At 35.9% G+C, this 24167-nt stretch overlaps 1 protein-coding gene across 1 annotated transcript in view; it reads right to left on the reverse strand.

Moving 5' to 3' along the window:
- Positions 1–2162: 2162 nt before the first annotated feature.
- The window catches only part of LOC148953826 (signal-induced proliferation-associated 1-like protein 1), a 161610-nt gene continuing 139605 nt past the window's right edge, over positions 2163–24167 (reverse strand). The window contains exon 21 of the mRNA XM_089085918.1: positions 2163–5382. Within this exon, the coding sequence (XP_088942044.1) occupies positions 5139–5382 (244 nt within the window). The 3' untranslated portion in view covers positions 2163–5138. The remainder of the gene's footprint in view (positions 5383–24167) is intronic.

Consider the following 24167-nt stretch of genomic DNA (forward strand, 5'->3'; position numbering starts at 1 on the left):
TAATGGATTTACTGGTATATTTACTTGTTCTGTTAGAGTTTAATCGTGGATCATTATCTGTTATTTTCAGTCAGTTGGTTGGAGGGACGGACTATATTAAGAAGATGGGTGTTCCCATACAGAACTAGATTGGATAATGCACCACCAATGGGAATAAATCACTTAGTCAAGAGGTTTGTTGAAGAAAAATAACCTTCGGGTTAAAGTTGTAAAGTTTAGCTGTCATTAATATTCCCTGGTTGCAGGTCATAATTGTAAAAAAAAATATCTGAGAGTCTGGAAGATTTATGCCAAAAATTTTGCAATCCCTTTTAACACAGTGCAAAATGACAAGATGCATATAGGAATCTGAGTCTTCACTCAGGTGGAATAACACATATTCCTTGCTTTGGCTTTCATTTGAAAAGTTTACAAGGGGTATTCTCGAGTTGCTGTTTCGAGAAGATATTCTAGGACTATTGGTACGATGTGATGACCCCTCGAAAAAAAGAAAAAATAAACAAACAAATAAACACGCACCCGTGTTCTTTCTTCAGGCAAAAAATACAAAATTCCACATTTTTGCAGACGGAAGCATGAAACTTATACACTAGGGGTCCTCAAATACGCTGAATCTGATGGTTTCATTTTCATTAAGATTCCTTGACTTTTAAGAGATGTTTTCCCTCTTTTTCGAAAATCAGGCAAATTTTCTCAGGCTCGTAGCTTTTGATGCGTAACACTAAAATTAACGAATCTTATATATTTCCCAAGGCCGTACCAAGGGGCGGGGTTACCCGAATTGAACCCCCCCCCCCCCGAAATTTTTGACCGACTCGAAAATAAGTCGAAAATTAGTAAAACCTAGGTAAAAATCAGTAAAATTAGTCGAAAACTGAGTCAAAAATTAGTAAACCCCCCCCCCCCCAAAAAAAGTCAAAAATTAGTAAAAAACCCCTGAACAAAAATCCTGGATACGGCCCTGATATTTCCAATCAACATTATAAGCCGATTCTTATGATATATGTATTGATATCAAAATCCCGTTTTTTAGAGTTTCGGTTACTAGTGAGCGGCATCGCTCCTTAATTACAGTTCCTTACCCCGAACTGTTTGATATGGTGGTAAACAGGAGGAGTGGGTAGTATATGTCCATAGCTCAAACTACTAATTTCTTTAAAATCATGCGTCAGCTGATAAGAAAGATCACATCCGGCAATAAACGTCAAAAACGGCGTTTTTAAATTAAAAGTCAATTACCTAGCTTTACAAACCTTCATTTATTGATATTTGTCAAAGCACACATCTGATGCATATTATTTAAGGTGACACGCCCCCTTTACCCATAATTGGCTGTAGATGATAAAAGTATAGATAATTTCGGAGACCACACTGCCTTTCCATGACGATAAATAAAAGTTCAAATAGGGATAAAATCCTTTTAATAGACAGTGATTACAAACCTTACAATATTATTAGATATTTCGTCACATATGCAGTGACCGTATCAGTAGTAAAACTGACTTTGATCAGTTTTACTATTGATGACGGTCACTGTACACGACCGAAATTCTGGCATTTTACCATCACTATCATTAAAAGGATTCTGTAGACTTTATTTATGATAAAAGTATTGTTTGGTCTATCTGTGCTGGGAATTTTAGAACCCAGTTGTCGAACTTAAACTGTCATTGACAAATACTTCATGCGAATACTAAAGTGATTGGCCGAATAGGAATAATTTTGATTCATATGTACAACGGAACGTAATATGAGTTATCCTCCCAAATGCATGATTTGCAATGCAAAGCTGAATCCTAGTCTACTACTGGCATAACTAAAAGAAAATATTTTTATTATATTCCTAACTAAAAAAAAGTTATTTTATTTTATTTTTATATAATATATTTATTATATAAAAGTATTTTTATTATATTCCTTAAGCTTCTCATGGAGCAGAAGCTTCTCAGCAGAAGTAAGTACGTATATTGAAAACCTGGAATGTTAAGGGGGAAAGAGAAATATACGGAATTAGGAGCGAAACTGCAAAAAATTAAGGGAATTACTTACCGTGTTTCTATATTTGCAGATTATTTTAACGGGTGTTCAGCAAGTACCTTAGGTTAGAAAGATTGCGGTTTCAGACCGTTGTGCTAAAACAGATTAAAAAACAAAAAAAGGAAGTGAAAAACTTTACTAATCAAAATTCTTGTACATAGATCTGTGTTGGAGAATGTACACAAAAGAGGCGAAGAGACAGGTAAAATTAGTTAAAATTTCACTGGTTGATAAATTAACAAATTTTTACAACTTATAATGAAAACTCACAAACGGACTAGGCCTAAAATCCTGGGACTCAAATTCATTTTTTTTTATTTCTTTTCAGATAATAAATAAAACAATAGAAGAACAGCAGCATATACACGGTTCAAATCTAAACTGCAGAAGTTAAACAAAGTTCAAAATGATTTTTTTTTTTTAATAGGCCTATTTGGACTCCAAGAATTTTGCACTAAACTGAATAGTTGAAAGAGGATACGAAAACAGTTAAACATGCCCGCATTAAAGGCAACATATAGAAATTTGCATGAGAAATATTTGCGGTTTTTTTCAGGAGGGAGATAGTGGAAATTTTCAAAGTATGAAAAATTATGCAAAACATAGGAAAAAATTAGGGCCATGACCGCACCAGCCCTATCCCCTCCTCCAAACTGATTCTTTTAATAACAAAAAAGTAGGCATACTGTGTCTTATTTAAATCAGTATCATATATGAATTTACAATTTCCATTATTTGAAGTATAAAACAAGCCTGCGACCAAATGTCAATAGAGCGATTTTTCTTAGTATTTCAATTTTACAACAAAACAAAAAGTTTCAGAAAAAAACAACAAGTTTCAAATTCCCCAAGATTTAAGCCACCTCTCTACTGTGGATAATTTTGATATATGCTCGATCCATGGAAATTTCCGTTCAATCCAGCGGCATCACTATTAGACAATATTGTTGGGTTCTTTAGCCTTGGTTCTTCCAAAGTTGCTGCAAAAAGTTTTCCTCTCAAATGGGTCGGGTATATACTTCGCTATACCATGACGGAAAGGCTATTACCAAGTTTCAATTCACAAAAATGCAGGGTGGGACAAAATGCATTTTTTTTTAATTTAGCGCGGGGTAACTTTATGTTTGATCGACTTTTTTCCGTTGAAATACCAAAAAAAGATATTTTAATCAATTAAAATACCCCCAAAAAATTAAAATATAGGGGGTGGGGCTTAAAATCTAGGAAGGCACCCCTCCCTGCTTCGTCCATTGAGGTGATTGGACAGGAGAACTAGCATCAAAGAGTCTTACGATCAAAGAAGGTGCAATATCGGTAAGAAAACCTCCAAATAACTCAAAAGTTTCTGTCCCCGCTTGAGGGGAGGGTTTATCCTAAGAAGAAAAAAGGATAATTGTATAAAAATTGTGGAAGAACTCGTGAAATTTCACTGAGGGAGAGGGGATAGCAAATCCCATTACTTAAGCGTCTAAACTCCCGACCTGCGATACAAGGACTATTCGTAAGCTACCGAAACGTTGCTCACAATTCAGTAAATAGCCTGAATAGCTACATAAAGGTCAACATAGTTAGTTCAGTTCATATAAAGTTCCTCATGGCTAAAGGTCAGCTGCACAATTTTCAAAAAGGGAAAACTAAATCTCAACTATTTAGTTAATTATTCAATTGTTATTTTAACTATTCAATTGTTAACTATTCAATTGTTATTTTCGTAAACCCGACGAAGAAACCTGGAAATTAGTAAAGAATTCTTAGAAACCCAACATTTTTCATTTAGAAACAAATCAATTAAATTCATATTTTCGCTACATTAGTTTTATAGGTTTTATTTATTTTAATTAGGCACTGAAGACGTGTCGTGAATGTCGGGCCCAAGCATCTGTGTCTTTTTTTTCTTTATTATATTGACTGGGTTCCGTTGGCTTGTGTTGATCCCGATGGGTTGGTTTGTTTCTCCGTCAATTGGATAATTACGCCGTGGGCACCAGCCAAAATAAGCCTGGGGAGGGGCGGAGGATGGTACCAGAAACAGACACTAAACACCTTTTTTGGTATTTTCATTGAAAAAATATCAAAATTTACCTCCTCCCCTCCAGAGTTTAAAAATAGTTTCCTCTCCCCCCTTAATTTCCGTAAATTGACGCCACAGATGGCTACTGATGATAAAACTGATCACAATGGAATTGATTAGTTTAATAGTGTCAAGTAGTAAAAAAAAAGGTCTTACTCTTATCAATTGAGCTTAGTGCTAGTATGGCCATGATATGAAACTAATTTGTGGTTACGATAGACGAGATAATTTGTGTGTGTGTTTGTATGTTGCCAAACACCACCGAAAAACGGCGGATTTGTAAAATTCAAAAACTGAAATTTTTTTTGAAAATTTGGTTATAAGTGATTTGTCACTAATAAATTTCAAAAATTAACATTTTGTGTATATTTAATTGAATTAAGGCTTGTAAATAATTTGCAATTGATTAGAGCGTGTCCTTGGCATATCCCAAATATCTACAAAGATCCATTTATTTTCTTTTTTTGTCAGGTCGAACAACTTCAGTCTAAAGAATTATCTTGCCTTTTTTTACATAGATAAAATTATTTTTAAAATTTTCTAAATTTTTTAAATAGATAAAATTAGATACATTTAAAACTTAATTTTCCTCGTCGAAACGCAAATTTACGAAAAATATAAAGAACATAAACTTAATGAGTATGTTTAATGATTATATATAACAAAATATTTTAAGTTTACAGCAAAATAAAAGTACGAAAAATAACTTCAAAAGCATTAAGAGAGAAATGATTATTTAATCGAATACTTTTCAAAAAGCTCTTAAAAGGCCTATTACAAAAAGCCGACTTTTGTTATGAAAAAACGAAAAAATGAAGTCATTCAAACATTTAAGTTCAAAAATATTCAAAATGAAGCTTCTATATTTTTATCTAAGGGATTTACACCGAGGATAAGCATGCAATTCGACTATTCTATTCAAATCTACCGGATGATATGATGCACTATTGATTTCACTCAAAACTAAATCACTGACACTTTCCATATATTTAACTCCGATCGAAACAAATTCATTCATAAAAAAAAGAGTTCATGGTTTCTCAACCGCTTGAAAAAACCAATCAGCAAACTTTTTTAACTGCTCCGACGCGGAAAGAGATTCCACCTGCAATCGCTTGTTTTCATCTTGAAGTCGTTTCACTTGATCTTCAAGGGTTGTCCGACGAACTTCTTCATTCCGCAATCGCGACACGAGACAATTTACATGAGTTCTCAATTCGCTCACTTGCTTTTCTACTTCGAAACCTGAACCACCTGACAAATCCGAAACTGGACTAGAACAGAAAAATCAAGTTTAATTAACTTTAAAAATTAACTAGAAATAGTTAAAAATTCTATACAATAATTATAAAATATATAATATGCAATAATAAATTGATCCATACAAATTAATTATGAATTCATATAATTATCTTAGTACATGTAGTTAACAGCCCTTTCAGACATTTAATAAGTTTGACTAAATAACGACAAAGACCACACTGCCTTTTAATTATAAAAACAACAACAGGTAAAACAGTGAGCAATTAATCTAAGACAGTGAATTTTCCCCTAAATATCCAAGGACTGTCCTCAGTATCAAAGGTCAATCATAACTTCAAGGAAGTTCAACAAGGACTCTAGTTGACTCAACCAGGAGTCCTAGCAAGATTTAGGACCATCCGTTTGAGATTTAGGACGAATCACAGCTAAAAATTATCCCAGAGTTTAACCGGAAAAAATATCTTTCCGTACATTCTCCAAGAAAAAGGATGTATTTCTTTGGGAATATGAGGTGTCTCAGCTTTTTCCTAGGGGGGCTCTCCCAATTAATACCATCCAATAATTATTTACAATTTCCCATATTGTCACTAAAACAGCTTCACAAACCCTTTGAGATTTAGGAGGGATTGCAACTAAAAATTATTCTAGTTCACCAGAAAATTGATCTTTTTGTACATACTCCATCATAAAAAGTATGTATTTTCTCTGAGAATATGAAAAGCTCAGATTTTTTTAGCCCCCACCCCCAACTAATACCATCCAACAATTACTTACAATTTCCCAGAGAGTAGAGCCTAAAATCAGCTTTACAAACCCTTTGAGATTTAGGGGAAATTGCAGCAGAAAATTATTCCGGAGTTGCATCAGAAAACTGATCTTTTCGTACATACTCCATAAGAAAAAGGATGTATTTTCCCTGAGAATATGAAATGCTTAGATTTTTGTAAGGTCCATCCCCGATACTATTACCATCCAATAATTACTTACGATTTTCCATAGTGTCACCAAAACAGCTTAACAAACTCTTTGAGACTTAGGAGGAATTGTAACTAAAACTTATTCCAGAGATTCACCAGAAAACTGATATTTTTGTACATATTCCATAAGAAAAAGGATGTATTTTCTTTGAGAATATGAAATTTTTCAGGTTCTTTCAGGTCCATTGATTTTTGAATCAACTTGGCCAAAGTGATGAAAGACTTGAGAGCCCAATTAGAATAAAGCCAAGACAGATAGTCTCTGTGAGAGGATTAAATAAAAAAACAAGCTTTTTAACTGAAAGTAAGGAGCGACATTAAAACTTAAAACGAACATAAATTATTCCGTATATGAAAGGGGCTGTCCCCTCCTCAACGCCTCGCTCTTTACGCTAAAGTTTTTTATTGCTTTAAAAAATCAAGCTGTGAGACAGAGTCAAACTTTAGCGTAAAGAGCGAGGCGTTGAGGAAGGGACAGCCCCTTTCATATACGGAATAATTTCTGTTCGTTTTAAGTTTTAATGTCGCTCCTTGATTTCAGTTTAAAAAACCTGTTTTTTTTATTTAATTTCTCATCGTTTTTTAGTTAATGCAGCTTTTATTTTGGCTCACCGTCATTGAATAAGTATCCAAAATTTGCATAAAAATTTTACTTTTCTTTTCCTAAATGGATGTCTCTAAATTTGGTTATGACGTAATTTACAAATTAACTTACGTAACTAACTTCTATATTCGTATATTTTTCTCCTGGCAAAAAATACAAAGTTGCAGATTTTTTCAGATATGAGCTTGAAACCTATGTAATAGGGTTTTCTGATACGCTGAATCTGACGGTGTGATTTTCATTAAAATTCATTCACTTATAGGGGGTGTTTCCCCCTCTTTAAAAAATCGGGTAAATTTTCTCAGGCTCGTAGCCTTTGATGAGTAATACTAAACTTAATAAAATTTATATATTTAGAGTCAGAATTATAAACACATTCTTTTGATACATTTATTGACATCAAAATTCCGTTTTTAAAAGTTTCGATTGCTATTGAGCCGTATCGATTGTTTTTTTTTTATTTTTATTGTTTTTTTTATTACGTATATGTTATTACGTATATGAGGGGGTTCTCCCCTTAGTCAATACCACGCTCTTTACGTTAAAAGTTTAAAAAAAAAATTTATTCAAACCCCTGAAATCACAAAGGCCGTTTAATTATAATAGATAGTATTAATTAGAAACCTCCTTTTGAAAGCACCAAAAAAACTGTAGCGTAAAGAGCGAGGCATTGACTAGGGGGAGAACCCCCTCACATACTTTATAATTTCTGTTCGTTTTAAGTTCTAATGTTGCTTCTTACTTTCAGTTGAAAAAACTTTTTTTTTATTTAATTTCTGATCGTTTTTTAAATAATGCTTGGAAATCCGGCGCCCCCTTCATAGAAATGTCCTTTACCCCAGAGAAACATCCTCCAAGGAAAGATTCTCCAGAGTAACCCCCTCCTCTAGCCCTACCCCCTCCCCTCCAGAAAAAAATCCTTCCTGAAAATGTCTGTATACTTCCCAATAACCAATAAATAATGCTGGTAAGTCCGGCGCCCCCTTCATGGCAATTTTCCTTCCCCCATGAAAACTTCCTTGATGGACAGATCCTCCAACATAACCCCCGACCCACCCACCCCCCACTACCAGAAAAAACCCTCCTGAAAACTTCTGTATACTTCCCAATAGCCAATACTATATATTAAAATTGGGTTAAGTTCATAACTTTTAGCCCTCCTCCTTGGGACTTTGGGAGATTAAGTCATCCTAAAAGACATAGTTATCAATTTTTTCGACCATGTTGAACAAAATGGCTATCTCAAAATTTTGATCGGGTGACTTTGGGGAAAAAATAAGCCTGGGAGGGGCCTAGTTACCCTCCATTTTTTGGTCACTTAAAAAGGGCACTATAACTTCCGTTCCAATGAGCCCTCCCACGATATTCTAGGACCACTGGGTCGATACGATAACCCCTGAAAAAAAAAAAAAAAAAAAAAAAAAAAAAAAAAAAAACGCATCCGTGATCTTTCTTCTGGCAAAAAATGCAGAATTCCACATTTTAAAACCTCTACAGTAGGGTTCTCTGATACGCTGAATATGATGGTGTGATTTTCATTAAGGTTCTATAATTTTTAGGGGGTCTTTCCCCCTTTTTTTGAAAATCAGCCAAATTTTCTCAGGCGCGTAACTTTTGATGGGTAGCAATAAACTTGATGAAAGATATATATATTTGAAATCAGCATTGAAATTTGATTCTATTGATGTATCTATTGGTATCAAAAACCCGTTTTCTAGAGTTTCGGTTACCATTGAGCCGGGTCGCTCCTTACTTACAGTTCGTTACCACGAACTGTTTGAAAAGCTGGCATAACTTTTTCAGAGATGTATAGAAATGATTATTTCTGCTTCTTTATGATAGTCCGTCATCCTAGGACAGACCTAAGGAACGTTCCCTCAAATACTGCCATTCAATATCAAATCGCGTAATTTCTTTTAGTTGTCTATAGTATAATGACCAACATTAGCTGGAAAAACCCTTCGAGATTTAGGACGAATTGCAGCTGAAAATTATTCCAGAGTTGCACCAGAAAATTGGTCTTTTCGTACATACTCCATCAGAAAAAGGATGTATTTTCTCTGAGATTATAAAATGCTCAGATCTTGTTAGGGTCCCTCCCTTCGATTACTGCCATCCAATAAAACCGTAAGGACTACATTTTTGGTCTGTTAAAATTAATTTTTACAGTGATCTTGTAGAAAATCCTTGAGTGAAAAAATTATAATTTATTTCGAGACATTATTAATCAGTAAAAAGGAACCATTGAACAAAAACTTCAATATGTACCAGGAAACCACTCTCACTACTTATCACATAATTTCCCAGAGTATAGATCCAAAATGGCTTCACAAAGCCATTAAGATTTAGGATAAATTTTCTTTGACCCAGAGTTATTTGTACCAGAAAATTGATTTTTCGCACATGTCCATAAGAAAAGGGCAACATTTTCTTTGGAAATATTGAATGTTTCAGATTTCGTTTTAAAAAAGTATTAAACCCCCCTCCCATCCCCAAACACTGTAATTAAATACAACCCCAAGGGCCACACTTTTGACCCATTAAAGGTTATTTGCACACAGGGATTTGGTAAGAAATTCTTGTGTGAAAAATGTATAATTTATTTCGAAAAATACTAGGCTATGTACAAAGGTCTCAGATACTTTTAGAGACACAAAATTAAGCCCCCTGCCCCTGGAAAAACAACATTTCATCAAATAAGACTGTTAAAACTACTGAGCTATAACACTTTCGCTCCATTAAATCTATTTTGACGTAAGGATTTTAGAGGAAATCCTTCATCAATCAATCTATAATTCATTTCGAAAGATACTACATTTTTAATGGGGGTTTATATCCGTCTGTTATTTGCAGAAGAAGTTTAACCACTTTTTCTTTAATGTTAGGGTTCAATTTCCCGCTTTCGATTGCCAAGATGTTAACCGATAAAATGTTTAATAACAACATAATGTTAGCAGACCTTAATTTGTTATGATTCATATCAGGAAGTTAACTAAACTATGTTAGGAATTATATCTGTTTTTATTAATGATAAACAAATAAATGCTTCTAATTAAAGAATAATGTGGATGTAAAAGCACAAACACGCAACACACAACAAGGAACTAACATAATAACTCTTTGATAAGTCTAAATCAATCTCAAATTTTCACTACATAGCATTGGCAAAAAAAGCGGTACTTGTGTAGAATCCGGTAGTCACGCGAGAAGTGAAGTTTAGTTAATGCTAATGAAATAAAACAAAATAGGATGAAAATATAAGGTACTGGTGCATTAGAACTAAACCAGCGCTATAGATTGCACAAGGAAACCAGACACGAAACCCGTCAAACGGCTATTTGCAAGAGATAAATTGATCGCAAAGCGTGGTTTCTCATTGAGTTTACAATATTTAAACGATTGTTTTTTGGGGTTTGGGGGGGGGGGAGGTACCTAGGTTAGGTTTAGGTTACGTATTTAATATCTACTATGCTTTACCCCCACCCCCTCCCACCCTAATGTGCAAATATATAGCTCAAATTTGTTTCTAAACTATTAGATATTCATCGTATTTTATTTTATTTCATTAACATTAACCAAACTTGACTTCTTTCGTGTACAGCGCTGGCTTAGTTATAATGCACAAGTACCAAATATAATAGTTCAGAAACAAATTTGGGCTATATATTTGCACATAAGGGAAGGGGGGTAAAGCATAGCATATATTAGATACGTAACCTAACCTAGGTACCTTTTCTGACCTCTTCAACCCCAAAAAACTAAAGGTTAAATCTTTGTCACGGAGTGAGCAGCACCTCACAAGCAGCAGAAACCTGTTTTTCATTAAGCATCTCAGTCTTTCTCGATGCGGGCTTTCTCGCGTGACTACCGGATTCTACACTAGTACCAAAAAAGCACATCTATAACCGTGCTTCGGGGGAAAATTGAAAAATTCCGCATTTTGCAAGGAGGTGGAGACTTTAAGTGCAGTTGGCGTGTGCCGACCGTGGCAAGTGTGCCAAGCGTTACAGAGGCTGTACCACGCATGGCAAAATTTTGCAGCACACGTGGCGCTCCAAAATTTACACTAAGTAACGGAAAGTGGGTGATCCTTCGCATTTTTTAAGAAACTTGAGACTGCTGCAGTCAAGGCTGTATCCCCCGAGAAGGGTTACTGGGTTTGAATCCCCCCCAGGCCCGTAAAAAGATACCAAAAATACATTTAAACTGATTTTTGACGCAATTTGTAAAGACTGTTTCGAAAAGTTATACAAGATTTTTTTCATATTTCCCTTTTGTTTTAATTGCAAGGAAAGGCAAGTGTGTTCTAGGTAATAGCTTATTTTCCGAAATTTGATATATTCTCTTCTCAAATAGAGGAATAGCTCAAATTCAAATAGAAATAGCTAAAGAGTATATGCGTTTCATAGAGAGAGGCATTTGTCCCTAGTTTTTGTAAACTACCTTTTTTGTGTATCCACTGAAAAATCGGATAAAACAAAATTTTTCCCTCCTGGTTTAAAAAAAAATTCCCATCCCCTCCCAACCAAATTTCGTGAAATGACACCACTACTCAAATGTCTTTGCTTAAGTTGTTCAGAGTAATGAAGCTAGAACTCCGTTATTGCCGGTTTTATTTTTAGTTTTCTCGTTTTTATCGTAAGCTGAATTTTATCTTCATTCCATTTTTTCGTTTTGCTGAATTCAGCTAGCTATATAGCCAGAATCTTCAATTTAGTCGAGTTTCTTCGTACGATTCACTGTCATAAAATAAAATTCTTACCGCATTATCTTCTTTATTATTTTTATAATGCAAAAGCAGTGTGGTCTTCGCCACTATTTATACTATTTTTTGAAACACACAGTCTTTGAAATTCCCGCAGCCAATCAGGGACATGAGCAAACAATCCATCATAAATCGTAAAATGTTTTCACGCAATGAAAAGCATGAAGGAAAATATTCGTCAAAAGAATTCTATCAATACGAAAATCTTGACTTCAAGTATTCAGCAAAGCTGTCTGATTTAATGTTCAGATTTATTCTAATGTAGATTTATAGCCGTTTCAAAAACTGGTCAAATAATTGCATATACTTCAGCAGAACAATAACAGTATTGTCAGAACAATACGACAAATTTTTGGAGCAGCAATAGAGCAATCAGATTTTCCAAAAAGAAATCTATTTTCTAAATTAGTCTATTTGAAGATAGTTCTAAATTAGAACTATCTATTTTCTAAATTAGTCTCAATAGTAAAATGTTATTCTGAAAAAAAATTTGAGGGAATTTCAAAAAATAGCCTGAAGCCAAGACCGCATCCACGGGAAGGGATATAGACTTTGACCCCCAGCCCCAAAAAATGTTTGTCCGGCTCGTAAAAAGAACAAAATATATAGAAACAAATTTTGATGTTTTTGACCCCCCCCCAAAAAAATAAGAATAACGTCGGACCGGAACAAAAAGTACACCATTGGAATCACCTTCGCCGAAAACTCTAGACAGGAAACCCTACAGTTTGAACAACAAAACTCTAAGTTTTGTACCCTGGCTTGAACGACAAGGAAAATCACTTTTTGCCTAGAGAGCACTGATGTGTCTTCTTTTTTTCTCACTGCTAGCGGGGTACTTGAACAACATAGACTGCTTTTTAAAGGTTAATTAAAAAAAAATTTCCATGTCTACGTAGTTTTGTAATTAAAAAAAAAACACAATATTTAAAATGAAATCATTTTTTTGACAAAAAACTACATCTTCGTATACAAGATGACGAATGAGGTTATAATCGTAGGTTACAACCATATCTGTATATAACTTACTTACTTTACTTAGGTCCTCCTACGCCTGGGGGCGCATAAGGCAGCAACAGTGGTTCGCCACGACGACCTGTCCTGAGCCTTCAACCATAGCTCCTCCAACGAGGACCTCGCCAGCTTCGCCTCCTTCATTAGCGACCTGCCAAGGGTCATTTTCGATCTCCCTGATTTGCGGAGACGGGGGGTGTCCAACACCATGCGTCGTGCGGCAGCCTTCCTTCCCCCATTCGCACCATATGCCTCCAATACATCCATCGTCGCTTTCTAATGAGATCAAGGATGGGGGTATGATTTGTCATACGATAGATTTCATCATTTCGTATTCTTTCCGTCCAATGTATATTTAGGATAGACCTTAGGCAATTATTGTTGAATGACTGGAGTCGTCGTTATAGCTGAGGAGTGATGCTCCAAGTTTTACAACCGTACATAACGACAGAGACCGCATTGCTATTATAAATTTTAAGCTTTAACTTCTGGAAATATTTATTATTTTTCCAAACATTTCTAAGTTAGCTGAAAGCAGACTCAGCCAATGCTATTCGGCACAGTATTTCTCTTTCGGAATTGGCATCTTGTGTAAGAATGCTGCCGAGATACTTGAACTCTCTCACTTCCTCAATTTCCTCGTCGTTAACCAAAAGTCCTTCGGCTAAGTCGGGTATGACTGCATTCGACATTGATTTGGTCTTGTTAGCATTTATGGAGAGTCCGAGAGCATTTGCCATACGGCCGAGTTCATTAATGTTGCGTTGCATATCTTCTGGGTCGTGGGTAATAAGTGCAACATCGTCAGCAAAATAACCATCATTGAGTTGTCTCAGTGGATTTAATTGTATACCGCCACTAAAACTGCATCCACGGAGAACAAAATCTATCACTATGGCAAACAGTAATGGTGATAGAATGCAGCCTTGCCTTACACCTGACTGAACAGAAAACCACTTCGTTAGGCCACCCTTTGTCTGTACTGCGCACATGATATCATGATATAGCGCTCTAATTATATATACAATTTCGGTCGGAATTCCATAATGCACTAAAATCTTCCATATGGTTCCGCGATGTATCGAGTTGAAAGCTTTGAGAATATCCATAAATACTATAAGTATCTGAACTTGCCATTCATTGGATTCATCCAGCAGGACTCTCAGGCTAAATATAAGGTCACAACATGATCTACTCTAGCGGAATCCGTGCTGCTTATCTCTCCGAACTTTCTCCACTTTACTTTGAATCCTGTTCAGAATTATTTGGCACAGGACTTTGCTGCCAACAGACTGTAAAGCAATACCTCTCCAATTATCACACTTAGTCTTTTGTCCCTTTTTGAAGAGTTTTACAATTACTGCCTTCGACCATTCACTAGGGACTAATAACATGAAAGCCGGATTTTCTTGGGTTGAACTAGTCGGAATGACAAAAATCCTTAGGCAAATTAGATAATTAGGGCTAATTTGACAATTTTTTTCTTACTGAATTAGAATCTGCCTCTTTTTTACCAAACTGGGTTAATTTTTCAAAATCATATTAGTCAAATACAGTTTTTAATAGTCGAATTATAGATAGTACGAGGTATTTGATTGCCTAACCGTAAATCAAAGAGGAAATTCTACAAAAAAAGGGGCTTGATCCCCCCTACTAGGACTATAATAAAAAAAGGTTACGTTTTGCGGATGAAAGATGATAAACTACCCAAAATTGTACTTTTTGGCAATCTTTCAGGGACTAAACAAAAAGCAAGTCGTCCCCGAATAGGGTGGGAAGACCGGGATTCTCACCCCACCCCCGAATGGGGGTGGGGTGGGAATCATAAGAAAGGATTTAAAGCAAACTCGAACTTCAAAAAGATGAGTAATGTGTGAAGTTTTGAACAAATTAATGCGATGCATGTCCATCTAGGGTAGTCAAAGGCGGCTTAGTGCAACAATAAGTTGTTAGTAGTAGTAGCAATAGTAGTGGCGGTGTGCGTGCAACAGAACCCGCGTGCAACTAATCCTGTCTAACTAAACCCTCGCGCCACTGCACCCCCGTTTATACCAACCCCATTTAACTAAACTCTCGTTTTATTGAACTCCCATGCAACGCCATTTAAACTGAACCTTCGTTCAAAAGAATTCCCTTTAACTCAAACCCCGTTTGACTCAACTCAACATACGGTCTAAGAATAAGTTTGAACTTACGCTGATTTAGAAGCTCAAAATTTTGCTACTCGCTTCTTTCGCAGTTCCTAACTTATATTACTCTTCTGGCTAACCCAGAACCTTTCCAAATTGGTAAAAAAAACTTTCAGGAATGGATCGATTGGCAAAAATTATGGCCCAGTAATTTTTTTTTTTAATTATTTTATTCCAAACTATGAGTATCCACGCTAGATCTATCTTTGCCTTTGCTTTTGTTTAGATTTATCGACAATTTTTATGACACTCATTTTAATTCTTTATCAACTTACGTGTGCTTTCAAGTCTCGATCCAGGTTATAGAATCCCAAGTAAGGGATATGAAGTTTCAAACCTCTTCCATCAAAGAAGGTGAGGTTGAGGCCATCTCTAAAGTTTGTGGTTTGCGTCAAACTGTCAGGGTACACTACCAAGAGAAAAAACCCCAAGGGAAACAAGTTTCAGTAATTTTAACACATGGGAGGTCAGGGAGTCGTTAACCCCCTCCCACATCCCTTTTTAGAACATGTCTATTTTGTCAAAACCGGTGTGCGGCTTTGCCTTTTACTTATAGCAGAAAATGGTTTTGTCTAAAAACAAGTTATTTTTATTCTATTAAATATCAATATAAAAAATACTTTCCAAAATAGAGACCTAAATAAGGGTTGAGTTGCATGGGGTTGGAGTTCTACAGCGGTTGATTGCACAATGGTTCAGTTAAACGGGGGTTGAACTGTTGCTTGCACGACGATTCGGTTAAACGAGGGCTGAGTTGCACGAGGGTTCAATTGCAATTGAGCTAGTAGTGGTAGTGGGTGAAAACCAGCCAAACCGTGCAGCATTGGATGACAACAGCTTTTTATATAGGAAAATTTACGGCACCAGCATCCATAAATGATAATTTACTCATGCACATAATCACGACGTTTTAACGACTCTTTCTAAAAATTCTTGCAATTTTCATATAACTCACTGCTTTTTTGTCCAAGAAGATTCCTGAATTTCATTTTAGCAGCAACATTTAAAAGGACTGGGAAAGACAAAGGAAAAATAGAAGCATCCACTAGGGACATTGGCACTCGCATGGATGGAGCCTTCTGATATTTTCATAATACGCACGTTTTTGGCAAGAGCGCAAAATGGAGGGAGGATTGTCCCCCTAGATTTTGAAAAAAAATCTGGTATTTCAATAAAAAAAACAAAAAATTCCCCCGCCCCAAGGTTATGAAATCTTTTTTTTGTATCTTCATTTAAAGTAGAGAAGACTTCTTGCCCCACCCCACATTTTCGTGAATCGACACCGCTGGTTCATGAAACTTTAAGGAACTTCTTCCCCCCTCCCGAAGTAAGATCCTGCATACGTGCGTAACGCGTCCTTGCCAATTATAGACAGTTTTTTTTTTTTTTTTTTTTTTTTTTTTTTGCAATACTCCGTTTACTATAAAAAAAACTAATATAGCAGCCCAAACCTTGTTCAACAGCAAATATAATAGCTTAAAAAATATATATTTTCTAAAACAAAGTAATTTCTAATTTATCTTACAAGTAATGTTTGATCAACTATATTTACAGCACTAATTTTTATCACTTATCACATATGACCTACTTCGCCCCATTTGACCCTGATAATTAACAGCCTTCATTTCCCAGAAAAATTACATCTTCTCTCCATTTTCCTTTCTGGCATTCTAAATTTCCTTTCAGCAACATGATTTCCAGATGAGATGGGATTGAGTTACGATAAATTGGAGTATTAACAGAAGAAATTGCGAAGAATCTACAGGATACCCTAAATATGTCACTTGGATTATCACGTAATCGAAAACGGTAACATATGTACCTGCTATTTTTCCCAAGATGAAATACATCTTTTAGTGCTTCAAGCAAAAAAAGGGAAAATATTGAGTTTATAGTGGTCTACTATGCATAATTGACAGAGCCGGTGATATACAGGGGTAACAGAACAATTTCCCGGGCATCAGAGATCAGATGAGTCTTCGTTTTCTTTTTTCTCTTAATGGTAAGCAATTATATCGAATTATAAGGATTGTATGTAGTAAGCATGTTTCATTGATAGGCAAGAACGTGTTCAGGGGAGGGATTATGGCGTTTGACCCCCCCCCCCCCGAAATATTTGTCCGACTCGTAAAAACGTAATAAAAATGCATAAAAACACATATTTAATTTGTTTTTAAAAATTGTACCCCCCCCCCCGAACAAAAATCCTGGTTACGACAATGTTGAAAGGTGACGATTTTCATGGGTTATTTTGTAACTATACTCTTTTTTGTCTGACGGCTCGGTTGTCGAGTCCGGACTTTCAGGAAAATTTTCCTTTTTTCGGAAAGTGGGAGGGGGGGGGTGCGAGAGTTAGAATTATGGAAGAAGGCACTGACAAGCTCTTCTTCAATCCCCATAAAACAGTATACGGTTTTTTCTTTTCTTTTTTGGTTAGTATCATATAGTTTCTCGTAAGATATGAATGAGCTTGTAGGAATTAATTTTTATTATTTTTCAACCAATAATGCTATCCTGTAGTTTTTATGCAGAAGAGCAGTGAATTTCTTTATATTTTATCAGGAACTGTTACGTTATGTTTTAATAAATTCCCTGATGTATCAACAAAGCGTAAGAACGGCGAACACTGTCATCGATAGGAGTCGTAACATACAGAACTGCTTGTTGCAGATCTGGAAGGGAAAATATACGTGAATCAGATTATCGTAAACATATTATCGTAATTCTAACAACATATCTTAAAAATGATATTCCCTGACAATTTCTCATACCTACAAAGAATTACCAGGACCCAGTAGTCGCTTGAAAAACTGTATGATTCCAACTCTCCATTCTGAAATGTATTACCCTTACTCTAGTCTACAAATAAGGTCAAATTCGTGAATATGTCCCAACCATAGTAATGTGTCTCGAAAATATTCTTGTTTTGCAATTACCCAGTAATTTTTTGCTAAATATACTAATTGTTGGTGTTTTAAAGTCAACATGCCAATTCCAGAGTTGTTTGCGTAGCTGACAGGTGAACCCGTTTTAACTATTTACCCAATCTAAACAATCCATCACTAATATGGACGACATATGGACGACAACCCCGACGGGACAAATTTTATACCCCCTCGAAATACAATTTCCTGACTCTTGTTTCTTTCTTGCGTTTGTGTAACAAGGAATCCAGTATTTTGTCATATTATATAGTGTCTGAGCATATTGAGCAATATGATCATATTGAACTTATATTGTTCAAACTCGTAAATTTCGTTTCAACTGAGAGAATTCCTGATGAGAGTGAACTGAGTGGCAATACATCTCAGCGTTTCGAATTTATTTTTATAATCTGTAAAACCTCGGCTGGAATAGGGGAAACTCAGTCATTCCCCGCTGTCATGCGCAATGATGTCATTCTATTGTGTAAACTAGTGTATTTTTAGGCTAAGATTTGATATTGCGATTCTATTAAAAATTTGATTCCATATAAATATAAAAATATAAATACCGCAAGATATTCCTTCGTCAATCACGCAACATCTTGGCTTATTTTAGCCTAGGCTGAGGTGTAATTCGTGAAAAACAACAATATCAAGACTAATAATTAGATAATACATTTCACGCCCCCCCCCCTCTTCCCTCTTTGAGACACAATAGTTATTCTATTCTGTATAGTAGCTACTATTCTATAGAATAGTAGCGTATTTTTAATTTTTAAGTTATGATTTAACATTACGAATCTATGTAAAATTTAATTCCAATAGCAGGTTAATATTATGAGGATTAATATAGATTAGGTATAAAAGGTTGGAGGTGTTTCAGTGCTGTGAGATAGTTTGGGATCTCTGCTCTGTCATTGCTCCTTCCTTAGTCTCTATCCCTTAAACCCTGCTTGAGAGGCTTCATAGTGGCGTAAGAATGAACCGAGTTTGCCTAGCCAGAACCGTGACCGCAAAAGACGCTGCAGGGCGACATTGAAGAGTGGCGCCCCTCGAGGAAATTACGGCCTAGTAGACAAAACAGCATTGCACTGGATTCAGATTAATTGATAATTTTTCTGGGTTTTGTTTGTCTCGGTAGGCTTTTTTTGGATTGAAAAACATCGTTCTAGCTCAAACATTATCTATTACGGGCTGCATCTCCATTGTGATACAATATTTGTAGGTACGCATACATAATGATTTCGGCCGGCGGAAAAGTGTGCGCAATTGTATTGGCCTCAGGCAATTTGCTGCTACAGTGAGTTGTTAGTAGCAATGGTTTTCATGGGAATATAGTTCAAGGCCTTTCTAGGTAGATAAGCCTGAAAGGCTTCCTAATTATGTACATTCCTGGTTACATTAAACATATTATTTGAATTTGTATATACTACTTGAGTATTTTATATAAGATACGAAAGTGATTTGACTCCGAGTACTGACTTCAACAAAGGCTCTGAGCATCAACTTATATTGTTCATTATTTGAAAAAAACAACGTTTTCTAAAGAGTTAAAGAGGCTGAGTCACAAGTTCGAACCTTAAAACGTACAGGGAATAGGAGGTGCAGTTGGGGGGCTGCCGCCCCCGAACCCCGCTTCCGTATATGAAAGGGGCTGTGCCCTCCTCAACACCTCGCTCTTTAAGCTAAAGTTTGACTTTCTCACAACTCTTTTTTTTAAACATTAAAAACTTTAGCGTAAAGAGCGAGGCGTTGAGGAGGGCACAGCCCCTTTCATATACGAAGCAGAGTTTGGGGCGGCAGCCCCCAACTACCTCTTAATCCCTGTACGTATTAAGGTTCGAACTTGTGGCTCAGTCTCTTTGACTCTTTAGAAAACGTAGTTTTTTCAAATAATTTCTGCACGTTTTTGTACAGTTTTATAACTTATTATTGCTTGACTAACTGTTAGCTGATCTTTTGAGGAGTTAAAGATGGGGGGCTGCCGCCTCCCAAACCCCCGCTTTTGAAGATTCTTGTGTTAAGGCTTTTAATTCCTGAATACTCAAATCAAATGCACAGTAAGATTTTTATCAGTCTCCCCAGGCCCCATGTTATCAAAGCAGTGGAGACTTGCCTGTAACCTGAAGGCCGACTGTGATATTCTTCTGGAGACGCCTGTTGAGCAGAAGGATTTAATAGATTGGATTTAAAAAAGAAACTGAGTTTCTTTTTTAAACTTTAAATTCAATATATAAAAAAATTTCTCTGAGGGAGAATCGAACTAGGATCTTCCGCCTGACAGTCAGGAATAGCGACCACTGTACCACAGAGACATTACATTATTTTTATTCTGTGCGATGTATTTTTGACGCAAGCAAATCCCCACAACACTTGATATTTGGTTTTCGGAAAACAGGGAAGGAGTGATCGGATTGAGCTGAAATTTAAGGATAAGCTCCCAGGCCCCAGAAAAGCTTATCCTCTAGATTTCAGCCCAATAAGACAACGTTAAAGGGGGGCTGTGGTGGGAAAAAATAACATGGGCTCTAATAGGAAAACAAGGTTTTTCGTAAATGTAAATTTGGGGCATATTTTTTTAGGTCTGAAAATATCAAAAGGCCCTAACAGGTCGAATTTCGCTTCCAATGAGTCCTCATTCACCAGGATCCGTTGCCAACTGTGGCCTGTAGGCGTGGCTGATAAAAAAAAAAAAGAGAAATGAACTTTAAGTGGCTATATTTGGTTTTTGGAAAACAGGGAAGGAGTGATCGAATTTCGAGGATAAGCTCCCTGGCCCTAGGAAAGCTTAACCTCTAAATTTCAGCCCAATCGGACAACGTTAAAGGGGGGCTGTGGTCGGAGGGGGTGAAATTTTGCACGTTTCTTAGTTGGAGCTTGGGCTACAAAATGCGATTACCGCTGTCTCTCTGCGACTGCTAGGACCTGAAATCGCTTAACATTGTGGTGGGTCGCCTCTTTATAGAGGCACAAGCGTGCCTCCTTGAAATTCGGAACTTCGTCTCAACAGCGAGATTTCCTGATGAGAGTGAACTGAGTGGCGATGCAGCACACAGCGTTTCAACCTTTTTCGTTTTAATAATCAGTAAAACCTTGGCAATTTCTGGTAAACTACTCTTAGGAATTGGTCAAATTTCAAATAGGAATATTTGTCATTTTGTGTTTTACCTTTTCAAATTTAATTTCACATCCTTTTTCATACAAAAAAAGAGGGATCAAATAATAACACTTTTTTGGGGATTCCGGGTTTCCTAGAAAATTTTAGAAATTTCTACGTCTTTCTTTTTGTCGGCAGATGGATGGAGAATTCGGTAAATGTCCCAAAATCATCAATGTAAGTGGAAACACTGGCATAACAGCATTAACTGAAGGAGCCTTGAAGAATATATAGATTATTCCTAAATATCCCAGTTGGATTAACTTGTAATTAAAAATAACAACGCAGGTGTCAATTTTCTCACATAGGCAAGAAACAGATTACAAAGATAATTTAATTTTTCTGAAGCTGACAATATTTCTTTAAAGAATCAAGCTTTACAAATCGATAAAACTGGTAGGTGTATAGCAGATTGCGAAACAGGAAAAGAAACCGTTTCGGCTCGAATGGAAGTTTTTCTTGTCTTTTTCTACATTGTTTTCACTATATTCTGGCTTCAAATAGCGAAATTATATAAAACATTTAAACTTCAAACTGACGATCTAAACCATGGGTCGGCAACCAGCGGCCCACTAGGCGCCTTATAGCAGATTGCAAAATAGGAAAAGAAAACCGTCTCGGCTCAAATGGAAGTTTTTCTTGTCTTTTTCTATATTATTTTCACTATATTCTGGCTTCAAATAGCGAAATTATATAAAACATTTAAACTTCAAACTGACGATCTAAACCATGGGTCGGCAACCCGCGGCCCACTAGGCGCCTTATAGCAGATTGCAAAATAGGAAAAGAAAACCGTCTCGGCTCAAATGGATGTTTTTCTTTTCTTTTTCTATATTATTTCCACTATATTCTGGCTTCAAATAACGAAATTATATAAAACATATAAACTTCAAAATGACGATCTAATCTAAACAATCTACCTGACAGTAAGAGACAACTAGGATGAATGATTGCTTCTCAAAGGATTCTTTCTTTGATATCTAACCAACTTCATACAGAGAGAATTGAGAGAGAAATTTTTCCAGTGAAGTTCGATGTAGGAATGGACTAATTACTAATTAAGCGATAAAAATATTATGGAAATAAAAAAGGTAAGGTTGGTTTGTATGGATAGGGACACACATAGGGACCATTTTCTCGAATTTTCTTATTCATATTGGAATTAGGGGTATGTTATGGTGTTATTCTTTTTAATTTTAGGTTGCTGTGAATTTTTCTATTAATCATCACCCACAAAGACTTTTTGCATTAATAAATGTCATAACAACCAAGAACAAGAATGGGAAAAAGACCAATACACCCCTCAGTTCTAAAAGCTTTTAATATGTCATAAAATGGTTAAATTTCACCTTTGACGCTATTAAAGAATAAAACGCTGTTTTATTTAACAAGAATTGATAAGTCATATGTGAAAAATCTCCACTTTGGGTTAAATCACCCTAAACTGTCCCATTAAGCCAAAAGACGAAAGCCCAAATTTGTGTATATATTCAATCAAAACGAGCAAATGTAAATATTTAGTTCATCTGTCATAAGGTAGAATATCTTAGGATTAGATGATTTTACATTTGACATACACAAAAAAGTATTTGTACTACGCCAGTCTACTACTTCTTTAAAATTTCTTTCCATATCTATATTGTGCTGAAGGATATTAGATTGGAAGTGGGCCAGAAACTTCACATCGAGTGATCACAATTATCTTAGTATCTTTAAATATTAGCTCTGTTTATGAAAACTCTAAACTACACGCGCAGAATCCCTTTTGAGGATACCTCTATAACATACTGAGGCACTCTGTTTATTTGCTTAACAGATCTGTGAAAAAAAAAAACAGGGTAAAGGATAAAGATCCTCAAGAGCGATTGACAGCACATGGTCGTCAAATTAACCTTACAGTAGCTGTACACAGGTAGCAGTCCTGTTGTTCAACGTTGCGGCAGCGAGGACTCTGGGGCCCCTTATTGTCAAACAGAGCATAATTCTTCTATGCTACCACAGGGTTCGTGCGAAAAGACATGTCCTTACAAAAAGAGTGTGTCAAAATTTGGGGCTTATTTGGAACTAACTGCATAGTCCAAAATGCAGCTACGTGATTTGTATTACCAATGATTCAATAAAAAAATATTTTTTGGGAAAAACATAAGCGGTTGGACTCGTGTCCGGGATGCAGCTCTATGGGACAGGATCTGAGCCCATGATTTTTCGGGGGAGGGGGTTACCAAAAATATTTAGTCAGAAGGGGGAGGTGCACCAAAATAATTTTTGTCGTTACTTTTTTATCTGCATATTTAAGACCAATTTACGAGTCAGAGAAATCTTTAGTATTTTTTAGCCACTTGGATTAATGTTATATGTTATATCATTTTGTAATCAAACGAATTGAAGTGAATTCCACTTTAAGGAGAAAAGGTCTTTTAAGAAAAAAAAAGTGTTTTATGATAAATTTACGGGTCAGAGAAACAATCCGGGGGAAGGTCTAAAACAAAAGCATTCCTCCCCCGTGGCATGCGATACACGATTACTCACTATGTCTCAAGGAGGATATGCCAATCAAAGATTAATTGAAGATAGGCTAGGTCTAAATCTACTTTCAATTATGAGAAAGCTTGCATGGGAACCTTAGCGTTGACCCTCCTTCAATAAAAATAAAATCAAGACTAGATGGACACCAAAGAGAATCAGAGAGATTAGTTTCTTTAGGCACAACATAACCAGAACGCTCCCATTTGATTTGGTTTACATTTTCGAAAGTCAATCATAATATTTCTTCAGCGAATGTCAAAAAGGAAAGCCAATAACTCCACCTTCTTAAAACCTGATTGGCTCCTCTGAGAAATTTTAAGCCAGTAAAAATAAGGAAAGTTAAATTGTACCTGATTTGTTCTTCTGAGTGAAATTTTAAGCTAATTAAAAAGTGATTTATATTTACGAGAAACATTTCTTAGTTTAATATTATACGAAAAGCTCGCTTTTAACTAAAGAAGGACTATATTCTAAGAATTTTACTTTTTACAAATGTTATAAATTCCCACCAGCAACCTCAAAACTGAAATAATGGGTCGAACTCTACCCAACGAACTAGCCGAACTTTTCCGTTAATTCCACTCCTTTCTTGTGTTTACATATAAAAGATAAACGGGTTTCCCAAAAACGTGGTTCGTGG

The sequence above is a fragment of the Artemia sp. Qi Xiang Cuo genome, chromosome 3, assembly GCF_049724085.1.
Source record: "Artemia sp. Qi Xiang Cuo chromosome 3, ASM4972408v1, whole genome shotgun sequence".
NCBI classification, from domain to species: domain Eukaryota; kingdom Metazoa; phylum Arthropoda; class Branchiopoda; order Anostraca; family Artemiidae; genus Artemia; species Artemia sp. Qi Xiang Cuo.